The sequence below is a fragment of the Nicotiana sylvestris genome, chromosome 4, assembly GCF_000393655.2.
Source record: "Nicotiana sylvestris chromosome 4, ASM39365v2, whole genome shotgun sequence".
Lineage (NCBI taxonomy): Eukaryota > Viridiplantae > Streptophyta > Magnoliopsida > Solanales > Solanaceae > Nicotiana > Nicotiana sylvestris.
The window spans coordinates 16,218,386-16,230,025 of record NC_091060.1 but is presented as its reverse complement, the minus strand read 5'-3'; the positions used below and the strand labels follow the sequence as shown (position 1 = coordinate 16,230,025).

The window sequence follows — 11,640 nt, the reverse complement described above, 5'->3', positions numbered from 1 at the left end:
TGGATTAAAGCAAGCCCCACGAGCATGAAATAGTTGCATCGACAAGTATTTCCAAGACAATGAGTTTACTCGTTGTCTTCATAAATATACTTTTTACCTTAAAGTTAATACTAATGGAGATATCTTACTTATTTGTCTTTATGTTGATGATCTTCCTTTCACGGGTAATAACCCAAGTTTGTTTGAAGCTTTCAAGAAAGATATGTCCCGTAAGTTCGAGATGACAGACGTAGGACTCATGTCATATTACATGGGCCTAGAAGTAAACCACACGGAGGATGAAATTTTTATCTCTCAAGAAATCTATACAAAAGAGATATTGAAGAAGTTCAACATGCTCGATTGCAACCTCGTGAACACACCGATGGAGAGTGGGACAAAATTTTCCAAGTTTGATAAAGGAGAAAAAGTGGATCCCACATTTTTCAAAAGTCTTGTGGGAAGTTTGAGGTACTTGAATTGTACCAGGCTAGATATACTTTTTGCAGTTGGAGTAGTAAGTCGCTTCATGGAAGCTTCTAACTGCACTCACTTGAAGGTCACTAGAAGAATTCTTCATTACCTAAAAGGTACGATTGACTTGGATTATTTTATTCTTCTTCTAATGTCTTCAACCTTATGGGATTTTGTGATAGTGATTATGCAGGAGATATTGATGATAGAAAAAACACAATTGGTTTTGTAATTTTCTTGGGTGATTTTGTTATTTCTTGGAGTTCAAAGAAACAATCCACAGTTACTCTCTCGACTTGTGCAGTTGAATATGTAGCAGCAACATCATGTGCCAGTCATGCTATTTGGCTAAGAAGATTATTGAAGAAGCTCAATTTGCCACAAATTGAAGCTAAAGAGAATTGTATTGATAACAAATCTGCACAGGCACTCGCCAAAAATCCGAAGTATCATGGTCGAAGCAAGCATATAGATACAAAATATAACTTCATCAGAGAGTGCATTGCCAAGAAGGAAGTCGAGTTCAAATATATGAAGTCTCATGATCAAGTTTTTTACAATGCCTCGCAAGTTTGAAGATTTTTCAGAGATTGAAAACAAGACTTGGAATGGAGAAGAAAAATCAAAATTAAGGGAGAGTAAATAAAAGAAAAAGAAAGAGAAGTGTTTGACCGAAAGAAAAACATATTGTGGGCGCCAGTGGTTTGCAATTGCAAATTGCAATGAACCAATTCATCTGATTGATTTCTTGGGCAGCAATGATGGCTATAAATAGCAAACTCATTCTCTTCATTCAGACACATCAAAACAAAGAGAAGCTAAGTAGAAAGCAAAGTAGTGAGAGTAATCCACAGATTGTTGTTTGTGAGATAAATAGTGAGTGACAATATTATTATAGTGATGTGTTTTAAATAAAGAGGGTTATTTCTTAGTCTCTTGACGCTGCTAAGTTGCAATATTATAGTGATAATATTATTCTGCTCGGATATTGTATTTTACCCCAGTAAAAGATTTGGTATTGTTACTCTCTTGTGTCCTTATTATTTGCCGTGAATATTATTCTTGGGTGAGATTATTATTTTTTCTAACAACGTGTACGCAAACGTTACCCATACCTTATAAAGATAGAGAAATTATTTATGACAGACTCTCGGTTTAAGAAATAATAAAGATTAAGTAACCAAATAACAATATGATAACGGGCACGAATGCTATAACATGTAAAGAAAGTAAAAGACGTAATGACATACATTTAGGATTGAAAAATAAGTTTTAAACTACGTGTATAGTTAGCTAGACAAAATCATATAAAATCAAGAAAGTACTGCCGCAATAAATTAATGGTGATGATAACGTTAAAAGAACTGGTCCAAAGTCCAAAGCAAGTAAAACATTTCACTTCCCTACAGCCTTATAATGGCTTCTTGCCCAAAATACAGATTCTTTTTTTTCTCACTCTGCTCTGCGCGTTAAGGACACACACACTTTACACATACACACACAGTGAGTACAAAACTTATGTACTACTACCCCCTCCCTCCTACCACAGCCTTCTGCTTTTTTCTTTCTTACGTACTGTCTTTGTCCCCATTAATTTCCCATTGCTGTCACTGTACAAGTCAAGTGAAGTTGTGAACAGAAAACATAGGGTCCATTTTCTTTTTTTCACTTGTTTTTTGATTTCTCTGCTCTGTTCACAGAAAAAAGATTACAACTTTGCATTTACAAAGACCCCTTTTGAACAGTATATTCATTTAGTGTGTGTGTGTTTTGTGGGGGTATAAAAAGAGGGAAGCAAAAGAAAATATGCAGCAGCACCTGATGCAGATGCAGCCCACGATGGCAGCCTACTATCCGACGAACGTCACCACTGACCATATTCAACAGGTTTTCTTCTCCTCTTTCTTCTTCTCCCCCTCTCTGCTCCTTCTCTTCTTCTGCTCACTACTGCTTTAGTCCTTTGATCAGAAAATCTGCCATTTATCTGCTGCTCCTTTTGTGCATACAGTATATACACTACTCTAGCTAGTTATTATTGTGTGATGATAGCGGCCAGGTAGGTAGGGTAAGTTATGCGTACACATTAACCTTCTCAAATCCCACCTATGAGATTCTGGGTTCGTTATGGTTGTAATTGGTAGCCAGCTAGGTATATTTTGGTTGCTACTCTTGCTATGATTAAAGGTGTTTGGGGTCTCTATTTTATCAAACACTTGTTACTTTCAATCAACACAAGTATTTGGTACTTGTGATTTTTTTGTTGCTATTATTTTTTTATGACAAGGGTGTTTGGGATCAACTTGTACATGGTTCGACTATTTTATCGGGTACCTGTTACCTTTAACCTGCACAAATATCGGGTAGTTCTATCTATTAAGGAATATGTAGATGGAAAAAAATAAACTAGCGTTCATGTTCTTCTCGCTCATTTTCTTGACTAATAGGTCATGCCCTTGGATATTATACTTTGGTTGCTTATTCTTAGCTGTTAGTAGTTGTAATTTTTGTTTTTCATATTATTTGGTTAGTCTTGCTATGAGGTACCTATTTCATGGTTATAGTCTGCTCTTTTTCTCACTTTTTTGAACTTTTGAGCTACTTTTCCATATAAAATAGAGAAAAAAGAAATGAGTAGGTCTGAAAAGAAACTATGCTGAAATGCTGTTTGCAGACTGCTAAAGCTAGTGTTTAATTTGTGCCCTAAAAACTTTTGGTACATTTAGGGATTCAACAAACAAGTCCTTTAATTTGTTTCATTTTTTTTATAACTTTGGTGTCGAAACTCGACTATTTCATGTCATACTTGTTACCTTCCACCACCGAGCAAAGTATCAGGCTTAAACAAATGAGGAAGAACTCTCCTATAAAGTTCAAGTAGCCTGCCTGCATTACTAACAGAAGAGATGCAAATAATTCCTTGGTATTAGTATGAGGGAAGAAACTATTGCTGTTTTGGCTGTTTCATTATGAGATTTGGTCGTTATACATATGATGTTATTTTAACATTTGCTTATGTTGGGGCTTTCTTTTATTCTATGTTAGTACTTGGACGAGAACAAATCACTGATTCTGAAGATTGTTGAGAGCCAGAACTCAGGGAAACTCAGTGAATGTGCAGAGTAAGTAAAGTTTTCACTTATTTTATTGTAATTATTTTTGTTTCTTTGAAACCCTTGAGGAAGTAAAGTTAACTTTTTTAAGACTTATTACTGAAGGCCACACTGGTTTTTTAAGAAATGCTATATGCCAACACTATCTCTAGTCACCTACTTGTAATAACCAAGATTTTATACTGTCACCAGTTCTATATTTTAGGTCTCATCAGTAGTAGCATTTTTGAATCTTGAACATTGAAAAATATTAAAGGTAAGTAAAGGACAGCTACTTTTTGTTGTGGCAGGAACCAGGCTAGGCTTCAAAGGAATCTGATGTACCTTGCTGCTATTGCTGATTCTCAACCTCAACCTTCTAGCATGCATTCTCAGGTAATATAGCCTTTTCTTGATTTTTTTAGACTCTCACATTAGTTGTACTTTCTTGAGCTAAAGGATCTATGGGAAAGGACCTCTCTATCCTCACATGGTAGGTGTAAGGTCTGCGTACACACTATGCTCCCCGGACCCCACAGTGTGGGATAATACTGGGTTGTTATTGTTGTTGTTGTCTCACGTTGGTTTTGAAAAAGTGCAGTAGTCTCTTTAGGGCTTGTTTGATATGAGGGATAATTAATCTCGTGATTACTTTGATATGAGTTTATCCCATATTTTATTGGGATAAAATTGCGGTATAACTAATTCCAAGATTAGTTATCCTAGGATTGTAATAATTCTTTTTATTCCTGTAGGAGGGTGGTAACAATCCCTAGATAACTGATTTTGAAATAATTAATCCTTGGACAACTTGTTTCCCAACCAAACGACCTCATTGAGCGTAACTTCTATCAATTTTATATTAGGCTACTTAAAAATAATTAAAGATAACTAGTTTCCGTAATAAAGGAGATTAGCACCCTGAAAAAATAGGCAAGTTATATGCATAACAAGTTAGAATACACTGTCAATATTAAAAAGAAAATACAGTATCACATTCATGTTAAATCCGCATCTCTTGATATTATCTTGGATAATCCTATCTTTTTTCTTAATAATTTTTCATCGTTATACATAATTTTGCTAATTGGGCCACTTGATTAACCATGGGCGGATATTGCCTTAGTGCACGGGTTCAACTAAACATAATATTTTTAACGCGGAACATAGTCATATTTGTACATAATAACTAGCGAATTTTAACAAATGTTAGATTCTGAACTCATTGTAAAAGAACAGTGAACTTATTGCTGGGAAGAAGTTGAAGCTATCATGTTAAAATCTTGAATATGCATGTGCCTTTAATCCTCTTTTCCTCTTCATCCTTCAATTCTTATCTTTGTTTTAAGAACAAAAAAGGGATGCCTGGTGCACTAAGTTCTCGCTATGCGTGAGATACGAAAAAGTGTTGGACCACGAGGATTTATTGTACGTAGACTTAACCTGTATTTCTGCAAGAGGCAGTTTAAGAACTGATTAATGTAATGTACTCGTGTAGTTTGGTTCTGGCGGGATGATGCAGCCAGGAACACATAATTATCTGCAGCAACAACAAGCACAACAAATGACAACACAGTCACTCATGGCCGCGCGATCCTCCTCAATGCTCTATGGACAACAACAACAACAACAATCACTATCCCCATATCAACAAGGTTTGCATAGCCAACTTGGTATGAGCTCTGGTAGTGGAAGCAGTGGACTTCACATGATGCAAAGTGAAGCATCAGGTCACGGCGGAAGTGGAGGTTTTCCTGACTTTGGTCGCGGAAATAAGCAAGATATTGGGGCGCTGTCTGCTGAAGGGCGCGGTGGAAGTTCAAGTGGACATGGTGGAGATGGTGGTGAGAATCTTTATCTGAAATCTGCTGATGATGGTAACTAAGGGTACAAGTAGTTAAGTTAGTATTATGATAGGACGAACTTAATTAGGAGCAAGATTTAGTTTTGCAAGAATTTTGAAATTCCTGTGCTAAGTGATGGACTTGTAATCTGTGTTGTGTATTCTAATGTTGTTGATCAGTATGTCTAATGCATGAGAAACTGCATATGTCATGTACATTTGTTAGGTCCTTAATTTTGGTTTGATTTGCTTTTCTAGGTGACCTTTTATTTGTTTGGGTAGTTGCATTTATTGATCGATTACATTAAGCCAAATAATTTAATACAGTAGTTAAACAATTTATTGATCATGGTTAAGTGATAATTTCGTGTATGAAAAGTACTTTGTCTTCCATTCATTAGTTTGTTGTAAACAATGGATATGTAAGTTTAAATTGCTTTCTCAACAGCAGCAAACTCAATTTTTGAAAAAAAATTGCTCACAGTACTGTATGATTGCAAATAAATCAATAAAAATATGGCATGTGTTTTAAATAAACTCTTACTATCGTTTAATTTTAGTTGATCAATATGTATAATTTTTATATCAATTAATGACTAATATATACTTCTCTAGGAATTGATAACTTGATATAATCCGAGTAGAGGTGGCAAAATTGTTAAAAGAAAACAGTTAACCACCCATATTATTCACTAAAAAATGAGTTGGATAATGAACTTTTTAAAAATTGGTTAAATATGGATAAGAACCATATTATCCATTTAGAAAATTGATAACCAATGGGTCTAACTTTTACATTTGTGAAGCCTCAAATTGGGGGTTCCTCAAGTTAGAGAGACTAAGAATTCTCCCAAAAGTAATCATATGCAAGAAGTTATGGATAATATGGTCACCCATATTATTCGCCGATTAACCTATTTTTTATCGTATTAAATATAGATCGGGTCAGATAATTTATCCGTTTTTTCATTACCCGTTTTCGACCTGAACCATATCCGATCGGACCGCCCATTTACCACTCCTAAATGCGAGCATTGAGTGCAGTTGGGTACCACTTGAAACTAGCGAAGAGTAGGATACTGAAATATCTATTAGGGTGATGAATTTAGGGTTAGCTTCACATATATATATATATATAGTCGTTGATCTTTTGTCACCATGACAATAAAGTCACAATATTATACATCAAACTTTAATACAGTTAGCAAACATCTAATAACAAGAAACTCATATAGTAAAATAATTCAGTGTGATTATTGTTTTTATATTACAATTACAGTAATCTTGTCTATGAATTAGACAACCTATTAATATTTGGAGAAGACGTTATCATTTTTAATACGATACTGAAACTTGATATAGACTTCGCGATAACTTCTAGTTTTCTTGTACATTAGTGATTAGAGAAGCTTCCAAGTATTTATATATAGTAGTTATAAACTTGTAACTTTCAACCAATAAAGTCATTCGCTAGCTAAAATTTTAAAACATGTGCTTTGACAATATTTTCCATACAATTTTATACCTCTACACTTTTGGAAAAAATTAAAAGAAGGAAGAAAGAAGAAGAAATGGAATTCCAACTTTCCGTCCTGATAATAAAAGAGAATCTTAATAGTTCAGTTGATGGTCTAGTTGAATTGTTACTTATTAATAAAGTTCGATTTCCTACCTTATAATTCCCCTACTCCATTTTCCCTTTCCCTTCCCTTTATATAATAATTTTTATTTTTTAAATAAACATATATATGATAGTGATTTTTGTCAATATATATGACACGATAGTTAGTTGTTACATCAATCGATGTAAAGTTGGACAATAGCTAGTTTCTTGAGTAAACTAGTTGATCTCCAAATCATGGTGGATACTTTAATAACAATTTCATATAATCTTTTCATAACTAACAAAAGAATTTAAATTCTATCTGTTAAAAATGTAAGAGGTATTCATACGTTCAATGTAATTTGACATGCTTTCCACAACAGCTACATATTATCAATTCATATTTTTTTTGGTTCCCCACATAGTATTCAATACCGGCTTTGGGCCCCAATTATATTTGGACTCGCACCGATAAGCCCCACAATGAGGGTAAAGAGCTCTTATAAAGGGCGACTTCAAATCCAAAACTCAAATGCAAAACGGTGGTTAGGGATAAAGGATATCAACCCATACTTAGTACAAAAGCTTACTGCAATATAAGCCAATTTGTTTTAATTGTTCTATACATCGCTAGTATAATTCAGTATTTGAAGATAATAACTTTTAAAGTAATTGCTAGCTAGAACTACAATTACCAATTTAATTACAAATATGTTCCTCAAAGCCTCTGTTTGAATTTCCTCCGTTTTTCCCACAGGTTTTTCCCCCAGTGTGAATACAAACAATATGATCTTCATAGTCAAAGGGCACTAGTAGTTATGATAATATATTGTCATATAATAAATTAATGATGATTAATCTCAATCTTTTCCGTTCCATATTTTCAAAGAGAGCAATCAGTTGGATGATTTTTCAGTCAACTATAATTTTTGCAAACAATATTGTCCGCATGTTGTTAATTTGAATAGACTTGCAAGTCCTCGATGATGCCCTTCCCTGCATTGCGGGAGCTAAGTGCACCGGATTAATTTTTTCTTTTTTGGCAAGTCCTCGATAACAAAAATGTGAAAAGAGAAGTCTAGTCTGCCTAATTAATTCCAAAAGGTCAGTTATGCTTCGCCCAAATTCAGCACCACAGTTTTGAACAAGATTCTGTTTAGAAGGTAAAAGAGGCATGTGGTTTAATCTTGAGAGAAGAGAACTTCAAAAAGGACAGTCCAATACACAATACGACATACGTATCCCGCGTTCACTCAGATTCCATGAAAAGGAAGAAAACTCTTACAAGTCTTAGTAAATATAAAAATTTAGTATTTTAGTTAGTAAATTTTATTCAAATATAAAAATATGTCTTTTTTATTTTATTTTAAAAACAGACTAAGAAAATAATGTAACATAAATTGAAATAAGGAGGTACATCCTAAGTAAAAAGGCAATTATTTAGAAATTAAGAACTAGGTTACTCATCCAAAAATATCAAAAGTGGTTACTTCATAGCAAGTCTCGTCCTCGTTTTCGATTGTAACATTATTTATTTCCTTAAAACTAAACCAAACAAATTATTGCCTTCTTTTCTTTTTTAATAATTCAACACCAAATTGTGCCCAAACTAAAGCACGTATGGCATATCGGTATAATTTGGTATTTCGATTTACTTTGGTACTTTGGTTTGTCTTGGACACTTTATTAATTTTTACAATAATTGTTATTAAGTGATATGCGATTTTGAGCATCTGTAGGATTCAAGTGGCCGTGCATAGCATGGGTAAGTTCTATGCGGCTATGCATAGTAGTATTTATATGACCCCGAAATACCAAAAAATGACGATTCGTCGTCTCATATTCCTTCGTGTCTACTTAACTTTTACCCAAATGCATGGTCATGAACGGCAACATACGACAAAAAGGAGTGAGAGCGTAGAAAGAGCAGCTATTAGATGCTAAGATCATACTGAAAACCTTGATGCTGTATATATAGACATATAGTACTCGTAGTTATAAATGAGAAAACTGACGTAATGAAAGTGAGAGCTAGCTATAAGTATGGAAATTTGGCTCAAAATCCTCCAACATCTATAGGTGAACATACAACACGAATCAAAAAGGTTAAAAAAAAGAAGGGCAGAGGTGTACAAAGCATTCTGCATTTACGCAAGGTCCAAGAAAGGGCCGCACCCTAAGGTGTATAATGTTGATAACCTACCTAAATGCAAACACTAATGGCTGCTTCCACCATTGAACCTGTAGCCTATACGCCACACGTAGACAACTTTATCATTGATCTGAAGCTCCCCTCCAGCACAAATAAAAAAGGTAGTTGTCTTAGTTTGCATAAAGAAAGACTATAAAATCAGCAACAAAACGTTTCATAAAATTTACATATTATAAATTTTCACTCTGCCCTATGAAAAAACAGAAAGACCGAAAATACAATGAAATAAACTACATCTAGGTACATAAAAACTGATATGCCTCAGAAAGTTCTTTCCAGATTAACTCATAATCAACATTACTATTATCAATCTCTTGAGGTAAAGGTTCTTTGATACTTGAACTTGCAGGGCTTTTTCCGGTGAATTGTTGAACGATGGCACGAAACTCGGTTGCATTTTTGGCATTTACCATCACTGGACTGTCTATGTACTTCACCTTTATCGGCTCTGATCTCCCTTTACTACTGCTTATGGACGAGTCGAAAACGGGTAATGCAGTAGTACTTCTGCCTGTGTATTGCTTTTGCTCTTTCTTAGCATCCATGAATATATATATGCCGGAAATATCTGCAAGCAGTTTATAGTGTCAGTGAATCTTGAAACCGTGCTATTTATACATTGGAAGGGAGAGGGAGGGTAGGCAACATTATATATTACAATAGAAAGAAATTTCCAAGAAATAATCAGGTATGGAATAAACAGACACATAAGCTAGCTTGGAGATGAAAAGACATGTTTGAATGAATGAATGAAGTAGATAGTCAAGGAAAGATTGTGACACGCGCATGCAAAGATATATTAAAGAGACATAGGTTTTAACTAATACTCCATCCGTTTCAATTTTTGTAAACCTATTTGACTGGATAATTTTTGAACTTGTGGTGTAAAATTAGACACACACGTAAAATATTGTGTGACTATAAAATTCCTGGCACAATTTCTTATTATGTACATTATCCAGATGTCTGGCGTCATTGCTTGCTTACATGGTGGACTATTTTATGCAGCTTATGATTAGAAGCTATCTGAGAGTCCATCAAATCGAAGAATATATATATATATATATATATATATATATATATATATATATATATATATATATATATATATATATGGACTATTTTATGCAGCTTATGATTAGAAGCTATCTGAGAGTCCATCAAATCGAAGAATGAATATATATATATATATATATATATATATTAGGGTGGTAGGTTAAGAGGTAATTGAACATTTTTCTACTTCGTATCAGATGTGAGGCTAGTCAGATGCTAGTCAGATAGAGTTTCGTTTTAGACTGTTAGTGGTTAATGTTGTTCACACTATTCTTCCATTTTCCATAGTACCAGGTCTTGTTTACTTGTTATTGTTATTGCTTTAATCCATTTTCTGATTCTTATGTCGCTGTTATTATTTCTATGGTTTCTATTGATGGTTTGATGTATTATCTCTTTTCGTATTCTTGAGCCGAGGTCTTTCGAAAACAGCCTCTCTACTCCCTCGGGGTAGGGGTAAGGTCTGCATACTCACAACCCTCCCCATATCCCACTTGTAAAATTTCACTGGTGGTTGTTGTTGTTGTTGTTGTGTGTATGTGTGTGTGTGTGTGTGTGTGTATATATATATATATATATATATATATATATATATATATATATATATATATATATATATATATATGTGTATGTTATTTCTATTGTTTCTATTGATGATATTGAAGTATTATCTCTTTTTGTATTCTTGAGCCGATTTGAAAACAACCTCTCTACTCCCTCGGGGTAGGGGTAAGGTCTGCATACTCACAATCCTCCCCATATCCCACTTATAAAATTTCACTAGTTGTTGTTATTGTTGTTGTTGTTGTTGTTGTTGTTGTTGTTGTTGTTGTTGTTGTTGTTGTGTGTGTGTGTGTGTGTGTGTGTGTATGTGTATGAAGTTTTTCCTCACTGTGTGACATCTAGGTTTTGGGCGTTTGGATTTAGAAGGTGTAATGACCCGATCGGTTGATTTGAGCATTTTCATTTTGCTCGATAGTTTGGGAGCGTAAGTAGCTCCGTATGATGTATTATGACTTGTATGAAATGTCGGCGTTGGTTTTTAGGTGTTTCAACTCGAAACTTGTTTGGAAGCATGATTTTCATTGTTGAAGCTTTAAGTTGGAAGAGTTGACCAAGTTTGACTTTTGTGAATTTGAACCCGAAATGGAGTTTTGATGGTTCCGTTAGGTTCAGATGGTGATTTTGGACTCCCCAATTTGCATTTGGATATTTCTAGAAGGATTCAACACTAATTGGTGAAAGTTGGAAATTTGAAGGATTGAAAAGTTTATAAGTTTGACCAAGAGTTGACTTTGAGGATATCGAATTCGGATTGTGGTTTCGGGAATTGGAATAGCTTCGTTATGTCATTGAGACTTGTGTGCAAAATTTGGGTTCATTG

At 34.3% G+C, this 11,640-nt stretch overlaps 1 protein-coding gene across 1 annotated transcript; it reads left to right on the top strand.

Moving 5' to 3' along the window:
• Positions 1 to 1,856: 1,856 nt before the first annotated feature.
• On the top strand, positions 1,857 to 5,642 carry LOC104240100 (GRF1-interacting factor 1). Its single transcript, XM_009794882.2, has 4 exons — positions 1,857 to 2,340; positions 3,496 to 3,572; positions 3,854 to 3,938; positions 5,041 to 5,642. Exons 1-4 carry the CDS (start codon positions 2,260 to 2,262, stop codon positions 5,425 to 5,427), a joined length of 630 nt encoding a protein of 209 aa, XP_009793184.1. The 5' UTR covers positions 1,857 to 2,259; the 3' UTR covers positions 5,428 to 5,642.
• The last annotated feature ends 5,998 nt before the right edge of the window (positions 5,643 to 11,640 follow it).

Coding starts and splice junctions, on each gene's coding strand:
- LOC104240100 (XM_009794882.2), top strand. CDS start 2,260: ATGCAGCAGCACCTGATGCAGATGCAGCCCACGATGGCAGCCTACTAT. Junction 2,341..3,495: donor CCACTGACCATATTCAACAG/GTTTTCTTCTCC, acceptor ATTCTATGTTAG/TACTTGGACGAGAACAAATC. Junction 3,939..5,040: donor CTTCTAGCATGCATTCTCAG/GTAATATAGCCT, acceptor GTACTCGTGTAG/TTTGGTTCTGGCGGGATGAT.